General features: G+C 45.9%; 1 protein-coding gene across 1 annotated transcript in view; it reads left to right on the top strand.

Moving 5' to 3' along the window:
• Positions 1-26,316, top strand: part of LOC119406149 (synaptotagmin-15) — a 323,761-nt gene that overhangs the window by 163,263 nt on the left and 134,182 nt on the right. The window contains exons 2-3 of the mRNA XM_037672960.2: positions 11,262-11,550; positions 15,493-15,656. Of these exons, the coding sequence (XP_037528888.1) occupies positions 11,262-11,550; positions 15,493-15,656 (453 nt within the window). The remainder of the gene's footprint in view (positions 1-11,261; positions 11,551-15,492; positions 15,657-26,316) is intronic.

Here is a 26,316-nt window from a genome sequence, read left to right as displayed (position 1 = left end):
CCCCCCCCCCAAACTCTCTCTCTCTCCCCCATCATCCTCTTTGCCTGTATTTGAGATATCAAGGCTCATTCTTCAACTTTTGAATTTACAATTTGTCGTTTGTTTGTTCGTTCGTTTCTTGCTTCGTAGCTGCGATATAAAACGTCAAAACCTTACGCATACAACTACAGGCTACTACAGAGCTTGCGAACAGCGCGTCTTTGCAGTACAAAGCTGTAGCGTTGGTTGCGTTGTGCCTGCACTCCCGGTGCCTGGCCGTAAACAGCATAAGTTTGCTTTCGTATCAGCACACGTGCCTGCGCTCGCGCCAGAGGAAAGTGGAACGTGATACGGCTTCCCCTATAGCAAGCCGAGGCGTTCAGAGGCGTTCATCCTCCCTTTTCCGCGACTCCTATTCGTACGTGTTCCTCTCACGGAAAACCGACTTGACGTCGGCTCCGTGATGCCTTTACTTGCGCTTGATGCAGAAAACGCAGAGCGCACTTGTTGGCTGCCGCGCGACTCGCCTGGTGCGTGATGCGCTAAACCTTGAGTGCGAGCAAAATGTCGTATGCAGGAACAATTGCTTTCTGCCATATACGCGTATATAGAGGCGAAAGCGATTTCGTACGTACGTCAAAGAAAGAAGAGGGTGCGGGAATGGGGTGAAGTAATCACGTCCTTCCTGTGCCCATGAATAATCGCATTTTACAATTCCTGGGCGTATACGCATTTTGCGTAGATAGCATCGTGCTGCCATGATAGCCGGTGTGAGCTGTTAGCTTAACCTTGAAAACTTCGTATAAAGCTATAAAACGACACAGGTCATTTAACTGCTCCCACCCGAGCTTTCGCAGCTCAGGCTGCTTCACCTGGGCCCACAGTGACCCCCCTCCCCCCAAAAAAAGAAACAAAAAAATCTTACGCGAGAATTGCTCGACAGCGAAAATTTTAGGCAGTCCTGGTGTTAGCAGTAACATTAGCGGAGCCGCTGGCCCATGACACAGATAACTGCTGTATAACTTATTGAAACGGAGTAGCCGAGGTACGTGATATGAACCTCAGTCTTTCCTCAGCAAGCCAGTTAGAACAGAACAGAACAGAACAGAAACGCCATGCCAGTTTGGCCTCACAAACTCCTATATATATGTAATAATAATAATAATACTCTGCCACAGTCTTCTAAATGTTATTACTGGGGCACTATCTCGTGCACGAGATATCGGGGAAAGTCAAATACCTGCTGCTTATCAAAGGACTTGGAACCCTTGCTGCAACCAGCATTCAGGTTTGGCGTTGTTTTAGATTCGAAAGCCTATTGATGAGTTGCTTGTCGGAACATGTTCACAGAACCGGCATAGAGAAATAAAAAGGCCCCAAAAGCAAAAAGAAAGACAAGTGATTTACGGTTTCGCGGAGCGTACCAGCATTCTTAATCCGTGACAAGAATACGACCTGTACGTCGTCAGAGCCTAGTAACACTTCGCTCACACGGCTGATATAGTCAATTATTTAGCGTGCGCACCCTCGCTTGTCGCTGCAGCGGCGCCCGTGCGGACCGCGGAGAAATACCTCGCTTCGTGAGGTGACTGAGAAAAAATTTACGGCAGAAAAGACAGACAGCCAGCGTTCTAATTAAGCTTTAGGAAGGAGAGGCAGAATTGAATCTTTTTCGAAGAAAGCCGCATCTTGGCTCCAGGAAAGGAAATTCGAGGACACTCAAGCTGCAGTACAGTTGAAATGTCCAATATCCCAATTTACGGAGAAGAAAACAATAGAGGCCTCTCGTAGGCTCCATGTGTTCAATTGTAAAAAACACCGTGAACTTAATGTAGCATATCTTTATTATAGTGTTTCTTTGAATGCACTTTACCGCAGCCAACATATCTTTCCTAGCCCGGCATCCATTTTCATAAGTAAACACTGTGAGAATACTTGAAATGGAATATTTCTCGTCTATTTTTTCTAGTCGCGCGCGGGGCTTTAGTTGAGGGTGAGCTGCCGATTAAACGGGTGCAAGAAACGTATTACTCAGTTGAGATTCAAATGAGCTGCTTCTCATGTAAAACTAGCGTTTCATGTAGTTTTTGTGGTCCAACATAGGAGCCTGCTTTACCCTGAACGGAGGCACCAAAAAAATATAGCGCTCGGAGATTTTTCTCCAACTCAAGTGAATATTAAACACGTTCGTCTAGACCCCATCCCTCCTGGCTTTGACGGGCTTTAGGGTGCGCTCACGTAGATCGTGTTTAAATCTTATCAAAAATCAATTTCCAGGCGCCGTGCGACTAAAGAAGATCGAAAGAATTCACGCTGAGGATTACAGCGGAAATGAGCCAGCACCCTCGCACTGCTTCTCGACGGAGCTACACCGACTACCGACTCAGTACTGAAAATCCCCATTGTACGTTGGGAGGAGACAATGAGGAATTCTCTACAGACCATGCACCGTGTAACCCGTGCGTATAGTTCGGCAAATTAGAGCTCACTCAGATCCACACAAAGATATATATATTTGTTTAGGGTTCACTTCGAACTCATCAAAATTCTACTCCGATGGGCTCATTCGGACTCAGACTTACCGAAGTTCTACTCATCTAAGCTCTGCAGTCTCGCCGAAATACCGTTAGGTCGGCATCTCCAGGACTTAGACTTGCCATACTTCTACGCAGCCGGGCTGCTTCCGACTCAGATTTTCCTAATTTTGTTCAGCCTGACGTATTCCGATCATCTCACTGGAAGCTTCATTTGTTCTCCGCTTCCTCCTTCTTTACTTCATCATTTTACTGCCCCTTCCCACTCACCCGTGTAAAGTAGCGAATCGTGTGCTGCCTTTCCTTTGCTTTTCTCTCTCTCACTGGAAACAGATTCAGAGGTGGTCTACTTGGGTTACGGGCTCAACCTCACTCCGGACTTTTCTTGAACTGCGCATATCAAATTAACTGTCCTTCATACTGCCCCCATTTGCAGAGCGTTATCTATTGCTGGTTTAGAGATACGAATTTGTGCACTTCATGCTTCTATTTTTTTTAAACGTACCAATTTTAGGCATTTTATCAAACGTGCTACTTGTATTCATGATAAAAGGGGGTAGGCATGCAAACAACACGGACACAAGAGTGAAGTCAGGACAGCAGAAACGCCGACTGACTTTGCCCTTGTGTCCGTGTTCGCACGCTTGCAGTCTTTTATCATGAATCCTTACCAACTAGCTCAGCTTTCTGTCATTCGAAGTATTTCAGGCGTTACATAAAAGCTCTGCTGCCATTGGCCACATCTAGAGTTTAACTTTCTCTCCGAAATACGAAGTATTTCATTGAAATTTTTTTCAGGGTTTGTTTGGCGCGAAAGCTTCCTATTATGAATGAACTTTTGCTAGGTGGCAACTGCAATGTCACCTTTTCAAATACATGCAAACTATTATGTTATTTCCTTTGGATACACAAAAAAGTCAGTTTTGCCGCAAGGGCGAAGCAATGAATGCGATAGCGTCAAATTGGAATGTCACGCGAAGAGCGGCAAGCAGCTTGAAACGTGCAGTGCGTTGCTCAATCACAAAGGATGCACGAAAAGAACACACACAGGACGAGCCCGAACTAACAACGTTCACAGATTGACACTTAAAGCGCGCTGCTCAAACACAAAGAAGGACGCACGAAACGAACGCGCAGGTATACACAGTACGAGAGTAAACTAACAGCTATCACAGTTGTTACTCCTTTGTGTCTGAGCAGCGCGCTCCTTTCGCAAACGCGGCTGGCGCAGCGAACGAAGTGACATTCGTGCACTCTAACTTCAACGCAAGTTTTCCGGTGAAAGCACAAGACGAACAAACCGCCTTCATCACGACATAAGCGCGCGCTCGGGCGACTACGCCCCTGTATAGGGCAAAGTACAGGTGTATAGGGCAAGGTACAGGCAAAGTACGCAAGGCCTAATCGCTTTTGTTTATTAAAGTTAGCAGGGCTCGTTGGGCCTCGTCATACCAAGCAGCGCGTCCTGCCGGGAACATCACGGGTCGTGCACTTAAATCCAATAGGTCGATAGCCTTGACAATCGTGCACTGTCGGAGGAAAATATCTTAGGACACTGGCTGAAACCGTCCTCGGCACGGAAAGCTTTGAAAGCGTTGTTTTTGTGCGCACAACTAGTCTCATAGACAGACTTTAAGCAGTGTCATTTATCGTATTATTGTCCTTTTTTTTCTTTTTAACACGAAAGGGTTTTATGCCGGGGTCTACCACGGCTCCACTGACGTATTTCCGTCACGGATATGACGTTGTAAAATATAAAGACTAACATATGGCAAAGAAAAAAGTATAAGAAAGAGTTCCGTCACCGGGAGTGGAACTTACGACCTCTCGATCGCCAGCGCGCAGCGCGAAACGACTCCGCCACAGACGGCATGCTCTCTGCTATGCTAACGGCGAGCTATTTATGTACACCATTTGCCGGTGGCGGTACTCAGAGATCGGCGGTACAGCGTGTTTTCGTTATCATTAGCGAGATGGCGCGAAGGGCTCGAAGAACGCGCTTAAAAAGTCGTCCCCCACGCGGATTAGCGCGCGCCTCGACAGGGTGTGGTCGCTTGTGCAGGCGCTTATCTCGTGATCTCAGTGGTTTGTACGTCTTGCGCTCTGCCTGCAAGTTTCCGCTAAGAGCACGAAGGTCACCTCGCTCACTGCAGCGGCCGCTTTTGGGAAAGGAGCGCGCTGCTCACACAGAAATAAGTTACAACTGTGACAGTTCGCGCTCATCCTGTGTATGTTCGTTCCGCGCGTCCTTTCTGCTTGAGCAGCGCATTGCAAATTTCGAGCGGCTTGCCGTTCTTCGCGCAACAATACAATTTGATGCTGTAGCATTCATTCCTTCGCGCTTGGGGCGAAAGAATGCACAACAAACGCTCAACTACGTCTGTGAAGACACGTTTCACTTTCGTGTTATACCGATTCCTATGACAGAGGGATCAGCCATGTTTTTTTTTTTTTTGTAACATCTCTTTTCTATCATCTTTCACTCCCCCTTCCCCTTTCCCCAGCACAGGGTAGCCATCCGGTCTGAGAACTGGCTAACCTCCCTGTCCTTCCGTTTTTCTCCTCCTCCTCCTCCTCCTCCTCCTCCTCCATATTCCTTGATGAGCAGTGCCCGCTGCATAACGAATGCGGGACTCCCTCAAATTAGGTGTTCAAGTGTCTCACAGGAACCACAAGACACGTAGATAGCGGACTGTCCACACGTCTTGCACAATATAATACTTCGCGCACTAACACAGAGCCAACTTTTAGCCTATACAAGAGGGCTCTGTCACAACTAGACAATCCACGGCCACGAACATGGGGAGGGAACGATCCGCTTGCGACACGCTGGTCGGGGTGCTTCTTTAGGAGGTGTCGGCAGATCACCAGACGAGCGTTGTCAAACATGGATGAAATTTCTTGGCAGTCACACTCGTTGTGGGCACAACTTGAAGCCAGGTGATCAGTCTCATCATTCCCAGCAATACCTATGTGTGAAGGCATCCACTGGCAAATGAGGGACACCCCACGAGATAGAGAGAGAGAGAGAGAGAAAACGTTTGTTGAAGAAAGGCGGTTTAGTCAAGGTGGGAGGGTCCGTTATTCCAGGAACCCTCTGGCCTGGACCGCCCGCCGGGCTCGGGCGACGAGTTGGCGCTGGTTGACCGTGCTGCGAAGGACCGCTGGTCCATAGTGCGATGTCGCCTCAGGCAAAACGCAGAAGCAATATATTATAAATCAAAAACAGCTTAATCGATCTACATAAACTGCGCTGCACTTGAGAGCAACCGACAGACAACGAACTTTATTGGATCCTGAGGAGTTGCTGTCCCCCTAATGGGAAGTCGCTGTAACCGCTGGCTGCGCCCACGTGGAAAGAACGCCGTGACGCTCCGCCCTTTCCTGGTCCCTCTGGATAGCCTATTTTATACTAAAAAGAATTTTAACTGAAGGCCTGAAGTATTTCTAAAAATTGTCGGAAATTATGGACTTTAAGAAAAAATAGGAGCGAGTTGTTCACAAATCCGCAACTATAGTGCCCCAAAAAGCGTTGTACCACCTCTGTAAATGCCTTCGCTAGGAAATACAAAACGGATACATTTGATGTATTTACATTTTACGTAAGTTTTTACTGCAATGACTTTGCGAAATTCTCAGTCACAAACGGGTCGTATATTTCAGAGGAGAGTAAAACACTTTAATTTTGGCTGATGTAGATCTGTCATCAGGTGGTGCGGTTTGAGAAAATTGTGAGAATTGCGATATCGTCTTTGATTACTCCGTTATACAACTGCAAGCTTGAAAGCTGCGTTTATTTTTAATTTTGATGTTTCGGACAATTTTTACTACAACATTGAGTAAAAAAATAAAAAGTCCGCTTGCTACGACTCACCAGATGTGGTCTTGTACTCTAACTGCAAGAAATCTCACGCAAATATATAGATTATGGGCTGCCGAGAAAAATAATTTCTCTGCTTCCATGTATTTATAAAACAGCCTTCGAAACAAAGCTTCCTTTGAGGGTGTTAAACAGACCTGTCTAATCAACACTTACACACCCTGGGAATAGCGCAGGACGTTCGCGTGTAGGATGTTATCGAACGGTCACATATTTCCTAAACTGCGCTCTGTTAGCCTTATTAGTACCACAAATGACGTGAAAACATGACCGATAACAATTTTTGCTCAAAAACAAAAGCCTTCTTGTACCATAATTAACCTCTCAACATCGAGAGCGCTGCGCCGCACACTACATTATATCAAACACATGTGCTTCTATTGACAAAAAACATCCTCTAAAGCTAGAATTATTCGTAAGATAAAGCACCAGTCCATCGTGACGGTGCACATATTATTGGCGAAAACGCGAGCCAGATGCGAAGATCGTTTGCCAATCAAACACTTCGCGAGTTTATCCCTTAATTTTGTTAAAAGGAATCGCAAGATTATTGGCTTCTAAAGATAGTAACGAAAGATTATACCGCGTTGTCTTGCGCGGTGCAGAAGCAACGATCCTCCGGCCTTTCGGAACTCCGCTATTGTTAGGCCTTTCCAGCGCTTGACCGCTAATGAACGGGTTTTTATCAACGTCACAAAAATTGGCGGAAGTAAACCTATAGTTTCCGTGGACGGTGAGTCGCTCGCAGGAAACCAGCTGTGGTATTTCTCGCGGTTTATCCGGGTTTGGGAACCGCGAGATTAGGGGACGCGCGGGATAATTAAACGCCGTCCCCCCCGTGCCCAAGTAAGTCTGTATCTTGCACCGTGGCGAAGCCTGATAAAGGCAGAAGGAGAGCTCTTCAGAGCGGCCACGAAGCGCACCTTTTCATCCTTGATGTGTCCATCGACTGATACCCCCCCCCCCCCAAAAAAAAAAAAAAAAACGATGAATTTCTGAATATCCTTTCAGCAGGCGGAACGTGTGGGTGTATAGTGTGAGCGATACTTTTTTACACCTGAAATATTTTGTTGTTACGTGAAGAAGGCGCCGCGCGACCGCCTCGAGTCACTTTTGTACGGAAGTTACGCGGCGTCCAATGAGATGCCGTTAAAAATGTTGCGATATTTTAGGGCGTTGCTGTAAACAAGCATTATACTGGCCAGAGCTCGAGACCTTCCCGTCGCACAGCCAAGATCGGCTGCACTTGCGTTGCTTTGTTTATACAGAAAGCGGCCTTCAGTGTTTTGTCTTGGAACAGTTCCGGAATCCGAGAAGGGTATTATCGTTTGGTCCGGAACGCTATCGAATTGCTTAAACCCCCATTAAGACAGAGTGAAACCAGAGCTCTGGGAACACGGTGCCTGAGCACAAACTTAGATTTAAAAAAAAACAACTGTGGAGACGTTCAGGCGCTAGGCTTTGCTGTCAGCTTTGTTTAAATGGAAATAAACGTGTGGGCGAAACCCGTGTGCACTGGCCAGACCTTATTGTTGGCTCGGCTCTCAGGATTCAGTTTCAGGTCGGGATTCGTTTGTAAGCCAGCTTTCTCTTGCCTTCCCTCACGGTTACCCGAACCCCGATGGCTGAAAAGTTCAGCTGCTTCCACACGCCAAGCCGCTCTTCTGTTTTCCAAAGCGAAGACTATTGCTGACAAAGCAATAACGCGGCGCTGTCTCTCTATTTGTCCGAAAGACCATTGTCTCCACAGCTGGCGCTGAAGCCTGCAAATCGGCTTAACCTTAATCAATCGTAATTGTCGCGGGAACAGCGAGATTTGTATTTTGTTAAGCTTCAAGGTTTTTGCGCTTAAATGTAGGTTCCCGTTGGTCAGCCGCCTTCTCTTACATTATTAGTCCTCATGATTTGCTGGCATCTGATCAAAGAAAAGGGGAAGTGTATGCCTGAATCTGCTAAACGGTGTGAAATGTAACCGTCATTAACGAGAGAAAAAAAAAGTTACATCATCCCAATCGGGGCACGTAGCCGGGAATTACTGGATATTTACTGCATTAACTCTAATATTGAATAAATGAAAACTCGAGATTTCCTTTACGTATAGGTATTAGCGAATTGCAGCTGTTGAATTGAAGTTGTATATACGCGCTTATTTTCAGTTGCCGGATGTTAGTTCCTGGAGCGTGAGGCGAATTCCACTGTGTTAGCGTAACACGACGGCGTTTTGTTGAAGAACAGATGTGGAAGGACGCATTTGTGGCACAAGATTGACGACGCATATCTCTAATGTGTCATCTCGACAATTCGTTTCCAGTGGGGTGGTACGCCTGTGAACTCACCTTCTGCACTTGGTAAATTTTGATGTGTGCGAACAAGTAATCGGTTTAAAAACTTACGTAGTGACGTTTTGTTAAATATTGTTCGCTGCAAGCAATGCCCGCCGCTTCGAATAATCTAGCTCCAGGGCTAGAACTTTGCAATCTTCAACGAGCGATATTTAAAAACTTTGTATAGTCTAAATAGGAAAGCGCCCTCAACTCCTGGTCGTCCGGAGAGCTCACGCCACCGGGAAAGCCTTTGGCCTACCGGTGCCTACGTCGGCGGAGCCACCAACTTAGCCTGGGGGCTTTGCCCTCGGGCGGTAGTTTCTCTGGACAATAATAAAGTTCTCGCCATGGCACGTCATGCCCTATTATAACTGCTAGTATATCCACCACGAGGCATACATTTCTCAGGTAAGTGTATACTTGCGCCCTTTTGCAAAACAAGGCAAAATACATCCTTTAGGAGCAATCTTCAAACCTTGTCCAATGTATGCTCATTATCTCGGTATTAATGCTAGAGTACGTTACGTTTCTTTCTATAGCGGTGATTGTCCCTATTATCCTCTGCCTTAAAAAACAAGTCTCCGTACAACTGCGCTATCCGCTCTCCTGTCTCTTGATTTGCCAACCATTTGATCCGCTTAGAGTCTAGCTGTGTAAACGGCCCGCACGAAAGCGGAGTAGGAAGAACTGTCTCTTCAGCGGCCCCTGGGGTCTTTATGTCCATCTTGAAGGCGGCGACCGAGTGTAGCTAAATTGCATCACGTCCATCCTCATCTGCTCGAGTGAAACCGTGCTAAGTCCACAAAAGGAAGCGTTCGGAGACAATCTGGAGGCGTAACAGATCAGTGACAAAATACCACCGTCTGTGTTTATTTTTCTTCCGAGAATGTCTTGGAGACGCTTATGTTGGCTAATGCTTAGATCGGGATCTTTGTGCTTCGTCTTGCCATCCGTTTCTGCAGATCTGTGTTACTAATCAGGTGACGAGAGACTGTTTTCTGAAACCTTACGTTATGCAGTTGTTCACGTGTCAGGTCGGGGCTTGATGTGCTTTGTCTGGGTTGTGCCTCCCGCGTTCCGCGCAATAGCAGTATAGCTGAAGACACAGTAGACAAAGCTATTGCACTGCGCAACGTCCTACGCGCAAAAATTTGTTCAGCTCGCTTTTCTTGATTCTTGAATATTGCTCATTTCAAAGACAGGTCAACTGCTAGAGCGCTTGTTCTTTCCTTGAGCTGGTTATAATAATAATAATGATAATAATGATAATGATAATAATAATAATAATAATAATAATAATAATAATAATAATAATAATAATAATAATAATAATAATAATAATAATAATAATAATAATAATAATTCAGTTCAGGCGTCTTTTTTTTGGTCAAGTCAAACGTATAGTGAGTATTATTCCTCAGTACCTAAGAATTCATTCGTTTTTTTTTTCTTTCTTCAACACACCAATGTCCGACTCTTGTGAGGATCTTTCGATTCAATTCAACTTCTGTGTCCAGCGTACCGACTGTGACGGCCGCATGTCGATGTGGGCGAAATACAAAAACACTAATAGCAATAATAATGATAATAATATTAAACGCTGTTTTATTTAGCGTTACATGTATACGTTAAGGAAACCCCATGTTGTCAAAATAAATCCGCAGTCTCCGACTAGCCTCGTAAGTAGGTCGTGACTTTGGCTCGTAAAACCTAAATGTAAAAAATCCTTTTTTAAAGGCGAAAGCCTTAGATATGCCTCATCAAACGCGAAAATTGGCCGTCGGCGGCGTCAACACGAGTGGTGCAAAAAATCATCACGTAATGACGTCACCATATGACGTCGTCACGACGATACCGACCGCCGAAATTTGTGACGTCATCGTGACGCCACTGTGACGTCATCATAGCGTCACCACGTGACGTCATAACATGACATCGTCACTTAGTCAAAGGTGGGACGACCACGGAGGCAGTGCAAAACCGGATGAGCTGCTGAAATCTTGCAATGCCTCCTATTCTGGGGGCAGTGCAAAAGCAGTTCCTGCCTGACACGCAACTGCTCTTTCTTTGTTGCATGTTGTACAAAAGGTATCATTGCTTTTGTGAAAACGTGCTTTGTAATTGGAGAGATAACTAACTACGGAAACGGTACTGCATAATAATTGAACAACTATGTGATACATATGTCTTGTAGCTATTTCCGCATTTGTCTATCAGCGCCCGAATTTCATCGTGCGTCAGTATAAAACACTGATTCCATTGCGCTCCATTCCAATATACTCGTATTCTCCACAACACCACCCGGTCGATCTTGACGGCGACGCCAGGCGGGAAGATCTCGAGAATGTGGATAAGAAATCGATTTGGGAATGGGCCCTATGATCGTTGTATTGTCTCTATCACGATTGATCTTCTCGGGGCACTTGGCGATTTCTGCTTTAGCTGCCTCGATGCAGTGATCGCGTCCGCTGCTCCGGTCGCGTTCGAACGCGGAGTGCCATACAAACTCGCAGCCTTAACCCGCGTGGTGTGGACCCCCCGCAGGCCCTGCTGGCGGTCTCCTGCAGAGCGCGGCGCTGCCGGGTGCCCTGGCCGCGGCTGCCGCCTGCCTGCTGCTGGCGCTGAGCGTGGCCTGCCTGTTGCAGCGTCGCCGGCGCAAGACGGACGACCAGCCAGCCACCGACCAGGGCGCCTACGAGCGCCTGGACTGCAGCCGCTCGCCCAGGGTGTCCATTTCGGTGGCCGGTCCAAACGACCGCACGCCCTCACCCACGTCCCGACGCAGTCTGCGCCGTGGCACCAACGAGCCGAACTTCTATGGCGGCTGCATAGCGTAAGGGCCGCGCTTGCGGGACAGCGTCCATTTTCAGGTTGCTTCCAAGAACATCTCGGCAACGTGCATGTGGGCAGAGGCATCTTTATTCTTGCTCGAGTTAATAAGCAAGAAAAAGTCAGTACCAAGGCAGTGCGTTGTGCCTTTACGGTTTGTTTTTGCTTCATCCCAGTCTACTTGTGATAAATGGTTGAGTTTTCCAAGCCTTGCTCACGGCGTAAGAATGGAGCATAGTAAGGCGAACAGTGGTCTAATTCTCAAGAGAGAGAAATAGATGAAAAGGATGGTCTAATTCTCAAAGCTTTTCGTTTGTATAAGGGCTGCTTGTCCATTCGTCGGCATTCTCTAATGGTATGCCCAGCATCAAGATTTGGCGGAATTCGTTCTTGCTTCTCGCTGATTCTTGCTTAAGAGCCCCTTTTGTGAGTACGCTCTCAGGGCCCACATTCACAAATTTTCTTACGTTATAATTATTCGTAACAGCAAATTCTAGCAAATCCTAACGCTAGACGTATTATTACGTAAAGCGACACCGACCTATGTCAAAGAGCTTTCGCGAAGGAAAACTACGTGCATTATGATTGTCCAAATTTTTATGCGACACACTATATTTACAAAGCCATCAGTTTCTATGTATACAATTGGCTGCGTTGGCGGATTTCAATGACTTCTTATAAGTAAGATGTTAATTTTTCAAATGTGGTAAAGCGGCAATGATCGGTGGTACTTCACCACGTGGTGTGTCACGAGGTGAAGTACCACCCAGCATTGCATACCCAGCAGAAAGGCATCCGCATAGGTCACAGAATGTCATGTTCTTCTTCGTAAAATGTCTTGCCCCTTATAACTGCCTATTCGCATTAAATTTTTCCATGATAGCAAATTATCGAGTTTAAAAGATTCTTAACATGGGAATGCTCTTCGCCTTGATTAATTTAGAAAAAGCTGCTTCGTGGTCCAGTAAGAGAAATATGACATCATACCGCCACAGTTCTCTTATAAAATATAAATAAAGTGAATCTATGGTTTAAACCCGGCCAGCCTGCCATATATATAGCAAGTGTTTTGGTTCGGTCGATTAATACAACTGCGTGTTCGCACGTGAAGTTACGACAGCGAACACGAAGACATTGCGTTGCAACTTCTTTTCCCGCACTACAGAACACCTCTATACAGCACTAAGTTCGATTAAAAGATATGAGCATTTAGTATGAAACTCGCAGTGAAATTCAGCCAGCACCGTTTCCTGTGAGTATCGAGCTTTACGCAAACGGTATATTGAAATCACGCACGAGTATTTGTGCACACCTAATAATGATCACAATTTATTTTTAGTACCTGGAGAATGTAAAGTGTTGATTCCAGTACGCGTAAGTGCAAAAGGGTTGACCGTATGATGTGAAATAAGTCCCTGAACGCTTACACTTCATTCTAGTTCCTTTTTAACGCAGCAAAATCTCGGAGCACTGGTGCCTTTGACCTTTTCACGCGACGCATGCTTTCTCGGTTCCCATTCGATGTCTGACACTGCAATTGCGAAAGGTTTGGGCGCACCCTCTCCCAGCTTTTGTTGCGGTATAAGAGGTGGTCTTCGCAGCTGCTGGAAACAATATAGAGAAGAGGGCGTACGTAGTGGACGCATAGCTCCTAATTAAAAAAGTGCTCCTGGATACACATCAGCTAATACGGTCCTTTACAAATATGCACTGTTCGAATAGTTGTTCAGAAACTGTGCGCAGCTGTGTTGTATTTCAAGCATGATTTGTCCTGGCTGAGAAGTCAGACCTTCAATTGCCTGTGTCTGCGTATCAAAGGCAGTAACTACACCTAAAAAGAATTCGAGGTCAGTGAGAGCACAGGACCAATATTCGTCGGGGCTGACCGACAGAACCACAGAATGGCCTTTGATTCCCTCTAGACCCACGGGCAGTAGTGGTTCTCTACGTCAAGAACCGAGTAGCAGGGCCAATATAACCGCCGGCACTATATTGGCAAGCAAGGACACGAAAATAATGAGAAAAGAATCGTTGCGCAAATGTTGGTGTATCTGGCTAGACCCAATGCGCGAGATTCTCAGCGGAAACCAGACTACGTACCTTTACTTGCATTGCAGAAAAAAAAAACAAGAACTAGCACACCAAAGTGTTGGCGCAATTGTATCGACTCACCCAACTAGCTACGGCTGGCTACGGTTCTCAAGACTCGAACCACTAAAAGCAATGTCTATGTGCTTGCCCTAGTGGAGCCTTTTATCGCAGCTCTTTAACGCATTATATTTTCTTGGCGCCTGTGCTGTTCATGAAGGAGAAGTCGCAGATCAGACTCTCTGCGCCTTTTTATTAAGTCACATTTGCATTAGTGACCACTGCCCACCTCTGGAGCCCCGTGGCTTCGTGTACGGAGTACATTTCTGAATAACATTTTCGGGCTCGAGAAGCACCAAAATGGTGAACTTGCCCTCACCCCTGAGTATCCCCTTCCTGTGTCACCCCCTTCACTCATCACACCTTTACGTTACTGCTCACCGTCCCCCTTTTTTCTAGAGACAGAGCGCGATAAATCAGGTCGACTTCTCTGCCTTCCTTGAAATAAAGTGCTTCCCTTGGTCTTGCGTTATTACACAGGTAAGTGAAAACAGCGAAAAACGGCTTCCGCATCTTTCTCAGGCATTTGGGCATTAAATTATCTTATTCACAACCATAGGTCGGCAAGTGGAGCTCACTCACACTCACTCATGAAATATATTTTGCCCTTAGAGCTCACTCAGACTCACCAAAATTTTCCTCAACTGGACTCACTCGGACTCAGACTCACTGAAATTTTTCTGTGTTAGCAACAACTTGTAGGTTTGGGCGAGTCGGTTCATGATGCGAAAAGCCAGACTCAGCGCTAGTCCTGTTGTGTGTGTTCCTATTTTTGTCGTCGTTTTTTTCGCGCTGCTTCTAGTTTTCGAAATTTTTCTCAGCCGGACTCACTCGGACTCAAACTCACGAAAATATTACTCACTCGGCCTCACTCAAACTCAGACTCACTGCTATATCTGAGTCTAAGTGAGTCGACTCATGAGTCCGTTAGCGTATAATTGGCCTTTTGACCATGGTGTCAATGCTCCTTAACGCCAATATCTCGCATATTTGGTGTTCTACTTGGCGACTTTTGATCTCGAACCTTCAAATATGAGCTATCAGTGGTTGCAATTCAGTAAGGACATTTTTATTGAAAGTAGTGACTAACACGAGATACTTTTATCAAGGAGTTTGCGGGGGGAGGTCAACCCTACACCCCCCCCCCCCCTCTTCTACGTACGTAACGCCTCTGATTAGTAAATATTGAGCTGGCGTATGAACGCTAGTGCTTTGACGTACGTGCGAGTCAGTGGGAGTGTAAACGTGAGCCGACATAAGGCTGATAGTAATGCTGAAGTTGCGTAGATAGAAGTAGAACTACAGGTCGGCAAAGAGGTGTGGAGCTCACTCAGACTCACTGAAGAAATATATTTTGCGCTAAGGGCTCACTCGGACTCAGACTCACCAAAACTTTCTCTACCGGACTCACTCGTACTCAGACTCACTAAAAGTTTTCTGATCCTGACTCATTCGGACTCAGGCTCACCAAAATATTACTCTCCCAGACTCACTCAGACTCACGGCTCGATCTGAGTCTGAGTGAGTCGACACATGAGTGAGTTTGCCGACCTATATAATCACAACACAACTGTTGGCCTGTCAAAGGCGCCAGCCTATCTCTGAGTTACCGACCTGAACTGTTGGAATGTGATGTGAGAATAGACAAGAAAGTCTTGTAAACACTCCAGACTTTTTTTAATTGGGTTAAGTACGGGGATTTAATTAGAAGTAATGGCTCATTCACTGTACATGGTGCTCCAGGTGACGGTTGGTCTTGAGCATATTCAATGCAGGCACCTCTCCCTTGACGTTGCAGACAAGAGCGTCCGATCGACTTCGTGGTGCCCACGCTGGCCGGATCATCCCTGTGCGGCTCCGCTGCCAGCCTCGTGTCAGACGCCAGTTCGACCGTCGCTGAACCTATTGGCCCACCCTGCTCGTCCCCCGGTGACCCTGGACCCGTTTCACTGCTGCCCGTCTGTAAGGAACATAGGCGGTGACCCGCTAACGGCATGCGCAATCCGGAAGCAATCCTGCATGCTCCAGACTTCTTTCATAAGTTTCATATTCACCAGAGTGGCTGTTCGGGTGCGTTGGTAATCCGTAAGCACGATTTAAAGATCTCGAACCGGACACGAACGAAAAGACACACAAAACACACACAGGCGCTTCTTCCAACAGTTTTATTCATGTGATCCTATTGCTACTTTGTGCACAATCAACATCAACATAATGTGGGGCCAAATTCACAAAGCTTCTCTCTTGAAGTGTTCTTTGCAGTTCGCTGGCCTCTATCACTAACAGCATGTCCAACTACAGTATTGGCTGAAACTTTCTCTTAGGAACATTTCTAGCGTAAGATGCTTTTGTGCGTACGGGCCCTGAGCAATTAAGTTCTGCGCACTGATTTACTCAGATGACTTTGATGCATTTAAAAAAGGATTACGAGAATAAAATTTTGGAACTATTACATGCGGGCGTGCGGAGCCTGGTTCACACATCCACATAGATAACCACTACCTGAAAGAAATTGAATGTGTTGCAAGGGATGTCAAATTATGCTGCCAGGTCACCTGTCTGTGTTCTTCTGATATAGACAGATAACGATGCTGGGGTGACAGATAAAAGTACAGCAAATAGCAGGGGTGTTAACAAGAAAAGCGCTTCGTAGGCTACGCTGGTGGAAGGAAAATATTCCTTCGTGAAAAAGGCGAACACTCTAAGGAGCTTTTCCTCTTGTGCTATCTGCTTCTTTCTTATATTGTATTTATTTTGGGTTGTATTGTCGTATCAATGGCGACAAGGAAACGATGTCGAACATTTAACTGTCGACTTGGTTAACAGGCACGTGACAGCGGGCGTGAACGGACAGCATTTTCGTGCAGACAGTGGATACATACAGTCGGTTCAGATAATAAATACGTAAGGGAACGTTGCCAGACTTTTTTTTCGCACATTTATACGATTTATGTTTAACGTTCTTTGGTAGCCGTAATCACTGTTTATTTATTTATTTATTTATTTATTTATTTATTTATTTATTTATTTATTTATTTATTTATTTGATAGTAGACAGAAAAATGTGTGAGTGACCAATTCTTTCGCTTGAAACGTTACCGAGAATGTAATCGCTGAGCACTGCACATTTACAGTACGTAAAACCTCTCTAGTGGCTGAAGCACCACTTTTCTTTCCCATTCTACACTACCTTTATTGCATAGGCGTCAAGATTTATATACGCAAGAAAATATTTGCTCTTGCGAGCGCCACTTCATCACTCTTTCGCTTTCCATTAATTATTATTGCCAAAGCATTGTCGCGTTCCGAGGTTCTCCACAAAGCGCTAAAGAAGACTGCATAATTAAGACATCAGAAAGACACACATCGCCTTAATGTATTCAGTGGATCGCTTGCGCTCTTACCCAAATATATGTATAAACGCTACCTTCGCTGCCGTATCAAGCGAGTGCGACTCTATCCACTTAAATATTGCATGCCAAACGCTGAGAAAGGTACACCGTTTAACGGACGTTAGGCCTGAACACACCAGTACGGAAAGAACTGGATAGTCAAGACGAAGGATTTCACTTGCTGTGCTTAGCTGTATATATTCTGTGCGCTTTTCTTTGTGCGTGTATATCGCATAATGTCCGTTTAATAATATTCCACCAGCTATCTCTGCGATGACTTTTTCTGAAGACGCTGAATATATCGCCCAGCGGACTGTCGGCAGCTTGGTAATTCATTAAAAAAAAAAAAGAAAGAAATCAATCTGCCATGTGTGCCCTGCGCTGGTGACTGATTTAGTACTGTTACGATAGCTTTCTCCAAATATCGCTGAAGTAGCAAGAAGGGTAACCTTATATCTTTTCTTGAGTTGTGTTAATTATTACGCTGCACTGGTCTTTTAGTTACTACACTGCATACTGCTTGCCACGCGCTGTGTTTCGTATGCGTAAAAATTAATTTTAAGATTTCATTTTTAGTAGTATATTACCCTTAAGCAATACCAAAAGCACCACTCTTGCCCCGAAAAGACGCTTGGTAAACCTGAAAACTTAAAAACGAATACTTAAAACAGAATGTTCCTGCAACAAATCGCCGCTTTTATAGTGTCTGCTACAGCGCCTGTATACTTATTCGTCGATAAAAAAATGAATTACTCTGCATTCTAAAGGAGCCAGAGACATAACATGGCAAGCTCCAAGAGAGAGAGAGAGAGAGAATAAGAATAAAAGAAAGGCGGGGAGGTTAACCAGGGCTGAGCCCGGTAGGCTACCCTGCACTGGGGAAGGGGCGAGGGGGGCAAGAAAAGTTAAAGAGAGGAGAAGAGAAAAGTCACTCTTTCAGCCGACGTAAAAGTTCCGCGTTTGACATCACAAACGGCGAATCTGTCCGGTATCCTTGAGAAAACGCAACAGCGCTTTATTTCGTTGCCTTTCGGAACTGTGGTGGGCAGCCCCATGGTCCCAATATCTTCTCGACAGTGGAAGCGCTTCCGTCCAGTTGTTTTAGTGCAGTGCGGAGGTGAAGCCTCTTGTTTGCGTATGTCGGGCAGTAAAACAAAAGGTTCTCAATAGTTTCATCAACGGCACAGTCGTTGCACTCGGCGTTGTCGGCCATCTCGATCTTAAATGAGTAGCCGTTGGTGAATGCTGCACCCAGACGCAGACGGCACAACACTGTATCTTCCTTCCGGGAAAGACCAGGTAGTAGCCACAGTCGTAGAGATGTGTCGAGAGAATACAGTCGATGGTGTGTGAACTGTGATGTTTGCCACTTTTGCAGTGTTATGTTCTGCGCCTGCTTACTTAGGTTTCGAGCCTCGTCAATCCTGGATAACTGTATAAAAACAAGGTTTGTCTCTACGTGTGCTTTTCTGGCAGCTTCATCGGCGAGGTCGTTGCCGGAGATACTGCAATGACTTGGTATCCACTGAAACACAAGGTTGTGTCCTTTTTCAGTCGCATAGTGCAGCATTTCTCGTATCTCCCACAAGTTGATCGTACGATCCGCGACGAAGTGCCGACACGAAAGACATTGTAGAGCCACCTTTGAGTCGCAGAATACTGCCCGTCGATTAGCCGGTTGTTGCTTGATATAATCGACGACACCTCGCAGGGCAACAAGCTCCGAACCAGTCGATGTGCTCACGTGACAAAGACTGTAAGTGAGGTTGATGTGTCGTGATGGGCTCCAAGAAACGCTGTTGAGCCAATGGTGCCAACATACGAAAGACTTTAAAGTCCGTGACGTTGCACTGATATTCAGATGCTGAAGTTCTGGTGCGAAATCCAACATTGAAACTCTGCCCTTCACTTTCTCTTTTAATAAGGAAACCAAAATAGCTAAATTACAGAGTAAGGTTCCTAAGGAATAATTTATCGTTAGTGTTTCACATTAGCGTCTCTTTAAGTATAGCGGCTCTTCAGCACCGGTATACTATAGGTGCCCGTACACTCTATTTTCCGACTTCAATCATGAACACGCGCGCTACGCTTTATGTCTGCTGATCTGCAGCAATCATTCGGCAGAGGTGGTGCAACATCCTGCAGGCTTTTTTGCCCCGTTTACTCAACGCAGCCGATCCGGCGTTTCTTGCCTTTTCTCAACCGTAGGAGGCAGTGCGTCATCAAATCATTCATGCTACAGCGGCCAAATATATTGTTTTCTTTTCTAATACAATTGAAACTCGACCTAACGAAGTGATAACCGCGCTCGAATTACGACTTGACGTCGTCACAACTTCTTTCCATTGCTGAGATATGTTTCATATGCTTATATGGCCCCTCAGGTTGGCGTTATTTTTTTTTTTTTCAACGGCTTCCCCAAGCTTTCTTTTCCTATCGATGTCAAGCGTGCGCTGCTCAAGCAGAAATGGCTCCTTCGAACGCCCATTGTCGCTAATTGGCTCGTGCTACACCATCCCTGTGGTACCGTTCATTCGCCTTCTTGTCGATCAGCATGATCGTTTTTTGTATCTATACTGCAGTGCTGCAGCTATACTTTCAAATGCAAAATAAGGTATACCGTTGCCTAGATGAAAGGCGTTGTTGCAACCGCTCTACAACTCCCGCAGTAAATTTCACATGTCAGTGAGTGTCATTTATGAATGATGTAACGAGCATTTTTATGGTCGCACTCATGCGAATAAAAGCTTCCAAAATCGGCGCGTTGTTGAATTGAATATAGTTCTTTTCTGACGCCGCCGCGCATTCTTTTACAAATGGAAGGGAGTGATTGTACAAAGATTTGTGCGTATTCCAATCTATAGGCGTTCCATGAAAGGGCACGGCCTCATTAAGAAGCGCTCAGACGCAGTAATCCACGCACTTCGTTAGGAATTTCACTTCATAACCGTTCGCGCATTCTCAGCGTGCTTCCAGCGTCAAGATTTTCTTCTACGTTCTTGTGAGTAAAAAGAGGGTTCTACTTCGTACAGTGTCAGCATTTAGGAACGCCTCAATGTTCCTGATCAATATTTCGTTTCACCCTTTTCGTGCTACTTTAGCTCGATTTGTTTCACGATGCGCCCTTTTCATTAAAACACTAAGCCTTTCTAATTTCTAATTAAAGGAGTCCTGACACAAAAATTTTCGCCCCGCGTTTTTTTGCTGCAATGTGTTGCTGGGGGCCTGTTAGTCATAACACGGCACATCGTTTGCTGCAGCGCGCGACAGATAATTAATTACAAGCTCCTCATTACCGACACAGCCTCAGTTTCGGTTTGACAGAGCTCCAAAAACGGCAAGCCGCCGGGTGCAACTATCACCACCTAGCGAGTGAAACGCTCGGTCACGTGAGCACACAGAACAGTGACGCATTTCCGCGCGGTCTGTCGTCGTCGGGCTCATCGTCGTCTGATGGCGACGATTTTCTTGCGGCGGGGATCGAAGGAATTTTCGACGTGGTGAATCACTTCAGGTTTGACCCGCTGGCGAGGAGCGATTCGTCGGGAAGCGCGTCAAAACAGAAATGGCGGCTACGACGTCATCGTAACTTGTACCGGCTGCAACGGTTACGTAGGGGAAGTAGGGGGGTCACCTCGGGTCACCTCCGAGGGTGTCAATGCACTAGGTGCGGCCTATAATGCTGGATCGCGCTCGCGAACATCAAAATTCATATAAAATACCTTCCAAGCTTTATTCGCTGCCGATATTTTGCAGATGGTACACGCACGTACACGGGAATCGATCCAGCAGGCTATCTCGGCCGCGAAATTTTGTGTCAGTACCCCTTTAAGTTACCTAACTAAGCTCTCTAAGGGAAATACGCGTAGTTAGGTGATTTTGCTGCAAGCATTATAACTTTACCTGGTTTATCGTAGTTGTCATCTAGCTTAAGTCATTATTGGCTCTCCATAACTTCATGGTGTTCTGCACTCGTACAGCCCAGTCGGACTACTAAGCTTACTCAAAACAACCTGTAAAACGTGAATGATTTGCGAGCCCTTTACTGCGGAGCTTCACTTTCATGATAATTGAAGACACAGTACAAACTCTTTGGGTTCGTTCACGTGGTACGGAGCTTTTCCTCTAATCACTGGAGCCAGTTAGACCATCACCACCAGCGCCTGCAGACGCTCAACGCCCAGCGAAGAAGTTTCTGATGCTACCTAAGCTAGCTCAAGTAAACGCTGCGATGCAAGTTTGGCGGACAAAATAGAGCTTGGTGTGGCATTCCATAGTCTATGGGCATAGTCTTTGCCCCATCGGGTCCTCAGAAAGAGAGAGAGCGTCAAGGAAAATGAAGGGGAGGTTAACCCGAAGGAATAATCCAGTTTGCTACCCTACAATTGGGAAGTGGGGGAAGGGGTGAGGGAAAACGGCCCCACTTGCGACCACTAACAAGCACCAGAGGCACTGAGCGCACATATTCTGCGTTTTCCTAGCAAACATAAGTTTAGCCCCCTGTTTGGCGCCTCTATGGCGTCAAGAGCACACATCGACAGATGACTTTATTTTGGGTCTTTAGCCAAGCTCGAAGTATGCTACTGAGAAAAGGATCGTGGTACAATTTCGCCAATACACCTAACTAGATACGCCGTTCTTCTTCTCAACATCATCTTCTATCCTTCTTTACGCTTCCAACTTGTAAGATTGCATAACCTAAGGCCAACCTCTCTCCCTCTTCCTTAACCACTGGCTTTAAGTAAGCTGTCATTTCTCTTTTGCTCCTTTTGCACCTCAACGTGCGCTTACCTAATGTACTCTCTACACTACCAGAAAGCATGCGAAGCGCGAAAAAAGGAATCGAGATAGAAACTTTCACTGCCATGTCAGAAAGTTGGTTCAGCATGCGCGCACTCTTTAATCGTGACCAGCGCGTAAAAAAACGTTTACAAATATCCCGTTATTCTCATCAATACACATTCGTGCGTGCTGATTTTTATGTATAGCTTCCGCATTGCCCCATTCGCCAACATTTTGTACTGCGCACTTTTCGCCTATACATAGATCAAGATGTCATTATATATCAAGATTTCATTATTAATTAATATCAGACACAGAGAGGCAAGGGAAGGCGATGAGTTTCACCAGACGCACGTGCGGTTTGCTACCCTGCACTGGGAGAAAAGGTTGAAAGGTTGAAGAGAGAGAGGTAAAAGGAAGGGAGAGAAAGAGAGCAGAGAGCGTGGTCCAAGTATCTTGTTCGCAGAAACCTATATCCACTTCAGTTGAGCACTACGAAAACAAGCGGAAAAGCACAGGTCTATTCCACGGTCTCTTAGATCGAATGTTACTGTGTCCGCCATTTCGATGCAAATCGAGTGTGCCTTCGTGAATGCAACTCCCACCCAGAGGCGGCATATGAATGTTGTATTGTAGCGGGTAAATTGTGATAGTAGAGAGAGAGAAAGAAACGAAGAGGAAAGGCAGGGAGGTTAACCAAGCTTTGGCTCAGTTGGCTGCCCTATACTTGGGGGGGGGAGGGGAGTAATAGAAAGGAAAGGGTAGAGAAGAAAGAAGAAGAGTAAGAAAGACATGAATAAACAGTTAGCTTGAAACTACACAACACGAACTCGCGCTGTTAGTTCACTGGCGCTCGTGAAGTCCGGTGGTCCTCAAGAAGCACAAGAGGGCTTTCGTGGCCTTGCGCATTTGGGAGACCGTAGGCCAAGGTCCCAGGAGCTTCTTTTCTGTCAGTGGTCTTGAATCCAGGTGACGGAGCTTGATAGCAGTTGTAGCTTGAAACAAGTGTTATGTTTATGTAGGCGATACCTCTGACAGCTTTATATGAGGCGACCAATAAGCGCTTGTTATAGTCCGAGCCGGGAAATAAAGTTATTAGGTTCAGCAAACGGTATATAGTAGCTGAGAAAGCACTACAGTATTAGCCTACCTGCTGTAATAGATCGTTTCCAAATGGGTACATGCATCCGCTAAATGAACAGCGTCCAGGGGTGCTATGCAGGATGGCCCGAGTTTAGCGAAACTCGGAATCCTTCCGAGCTCTAGCGACACCCCCTTTTGAACGAGTTAACAGTACGAAAAGGTCAAACCAATCCCTCAGCGCGCGCCGCGTTCCATTGGTAACGGTGGAACGCGGCGTCACCCTAAGGGGCAGTCGACAAAGTTGGGTGGTGTCTTCAAACCAGAGGCATCTTCTTTAATTTGTTTGACATTCCACTGAGTGCAGAAGTGCACCCATGCAACAAAAGTGTCAGGAACGTTTACAAACAATATTTTTTAAAGGTACAGGCTGTTTAAATTCCTTTTCAAGCGTTGATTGTCTGCACTAAGTATTCTTTAGAATAATCAGCACCCTGGCCTCTGAGAATCGCCGAGGCCACGTGTGTAATCATCATGGTCGACCTGTACATTCTAGTGCGTTGCTTGGCCGGCGCGTACCCTCTTCGCCCTCGTATTCACCGTCTGCTCGCTCCCCGAGCATGTGCGCCTGGCTGATTAGCTAATTGGCTGGGTGGTATACCTGCCTAATTAAGCCAGGACATGCTATACCAAGCTAATTAGGCCAATTCATGCTAAGACCGAGTTAATTAGGCCACATCTTACTAAGATCATGCTAGTGAAGCCGTGTAAGTCTAAGAGCGAGCTAACTAAGGCCATGCTAAGTAAAACGACACTAATTAAGGGCGCGCTAACTAAAATCAGGCTATTTAGGACCTCGCTCAGTAATGACATGCTAACTAGGATTGAGCTAATTGCGATTATGCTAACTGGCTCCATACTAATGAAGACGTCGATAATTAAAACTGATTAGTTAATGATGTCTTAACTAAACCGTTACTACTTATAGCATAACTGTTCCATTTTATGTTACTGAAGACCTAACTAATTAATACCATCAAAATTGCGACCGAACTGACGCGGTCTTCACTCCAAAGCAGGCCGAACAGACAGAGTAGACGAGTCACGTAAAAAGCTGGGAGAAGCTAGGTGATCACAAGCTCCTCCGATGGCTCCAGCCTTGAACAAATAGTGCAAGATGACCTAATTATTTTGTATGCAAAGAAGCTGCTGTTTAGTGTCCACCTCATGAAACGCTTAACAGGCACAACGGCACTATGACAGTCACGAGTTTATCTGCGGCCTTTTCAAAATCAACGAGTTTGTACCTGAGTTCGCGCGTAAATCAGTTTGATTGACAGACGCCCGCGGCGAAGATCGGATCCGCTCACCGCATTTGCTCTTGCTGAGGAGCAGTGCTCACGCCGCAACGCCAGCGAGCGGCACAATTCCTATATGAGCGTAATCGCACAGACTATGCACACACGCACGAAGAACTAAAGGTTATATCATCAGGTGGCTGCGATGTTTCGCATTCAGTTTCACCGCGCTCACGACGTACCACTCACAACCATGAAGCAAGCGCCCCTGGTGGCACTTGCGGCAAGAAATGTGACTGTTTACTTCTTTGTGGGGACGTTGTTTCTACCGAATCGTTACGGCAGAGAAATCTTCAGACGTGTAATGTAAGTAGCACTAACCTGTACATTTATTTATCTGTAATATTCGAGAGAAGCGAAACGAGCTGCACGAGAGTGCTGCGTGTGCGCCCTTATTGCCTTCGAGAGTGGAAACTTCCATGCTGCAGGTGAAACGAAAGAATTTTCCGAAAGAGGACGAACGCCCACGAACAAGCCCGTGGGAGGCGCGATGTTCAGTTGGCAAAAAGATAGCGCTACAATCACGCTGACGTCGCTGCACTGTTGAAATGTTGACTGAGTGGCGGCGCTGAAGCGTTCGCACGCGGTGTTCCTTTGAAAACCGCCGCAAATGCCGAACTTGCGTTTGTGGATCTTGTAGCCGTTTTTATCAACGCTGCTATCGCGCGCTCCGCACTGTCTTCTTACCATGATCGCCGTAGTGAGAGCTCGGAGCAAACTGGTGTTCCCGAGAAGCCCGGGCCATCCTGCATAGCACCCCAGTTGCTGAGATAAAGCGGAGATGACGGGTGCTCTTAAGGCTCAGTTTTTCTGGCGTCATCGCAGCATCGCAGTTAATAAAGCAGCATTGCCAGTCCTCGAGCAACGTCTGTGGAGCTACTGCCTGCGGCTAATTGTTTCCCTTTATAGGATTTCATAAGCAAGCGGTCCGGATTGCGATAAGCCTTTTTTCTTCTTTTGTAAGTCTCAAAAAGGGGCGATGGGCACAATGGTTATGACGCACACTGCCACCGCGAAAATAGATGCAGGACTCCATAGCATTTTCGCACGCGATATATTTTGCAGGCACCTCGCAGGTGAAGTCGGCAGTCTAAAAATTCATTATTTATCGCTCGTGTTACCGAGAGCACGCCCGTTACATGAAATACTGCTTGGATAATAAACGCGCCTTTTACTATTAAATTCTAAGCATTTCTTAGCGACATGACATAACAACTTTATTGGAGTCCTGCGGAACTGATGTTTAAGAGAGCCCCCCCCCCCCCAGATCTAGTCGGTGGCTCCGCCCACGATGGGACCGGAAGTCGAAGCTCGAAGCTACAACCCAAGGCACTTTGAGCGTGTCTATCTATCTATCTATCTATCTATCTATCTATCTATCTATCTATCTATCTATCTATCTATCTATCTATCTATCTATCTATCTATCTATCTATCTATCTATCTATCTATCTATATCTATATCTATATCTATGTCTGTCTGTCTGTCTGTCTGTCTGTCTGTCTGTCTGTCTGTCTGTCTGTCTGTCTGTCTGTCTGTCTGTCTGTCTGTCTCGCTATCTATCTATCTATCTATCTATCTATCTATCTATCTATCTATCTATCTATCTATCTATCTATCTATCTATCTATCTATCTATCTATCTATCTATCTATCTATCTATCTATCTATCTATCTATCTATCTATCTATCTATCTATCTATCTATCTATCTATCTATCTATCTATCTATCTATCTATCTATCTATCTATCTATCTATCTATCTATCTATCTATCTATCTATCTATCTATCTATCTATCTATCTATCTATCTATCTGCCTGCCTGCGCCTGGTTGCTCTCGTGATCGCCTTGGTGGACCAAAATTGGCATGGGAGGGTATGAGAATTTGACGAATATGACAGTCTGGTCATCACATGAATAACGTAAAAATCCTATCGCGTACGTCGTCAAACCCTAACCCTAATAGGTGTGGCACATACCCGTTCACCACGGGCCGTGGTGTACGGG

This window comes from Rhipicephalus sanguineus, chromosome 1 (genome assembly GCF_013339695.2).
Source record: "Rhipicephalus sanguineus isolate Rsan-2018 chromosome 1, BIME_Rsan_1.4, whole genome shotgun sequence".
NCBI lineage: Eukaryota > Metazoa > Arthropoda > Arachnida > Ixodida > Ixodidae > Rhipicephalus > Rhipicephalus sanguineus.
This window is presented reverse-complemented; position numbering and strand designations above follow the sequence as displayed.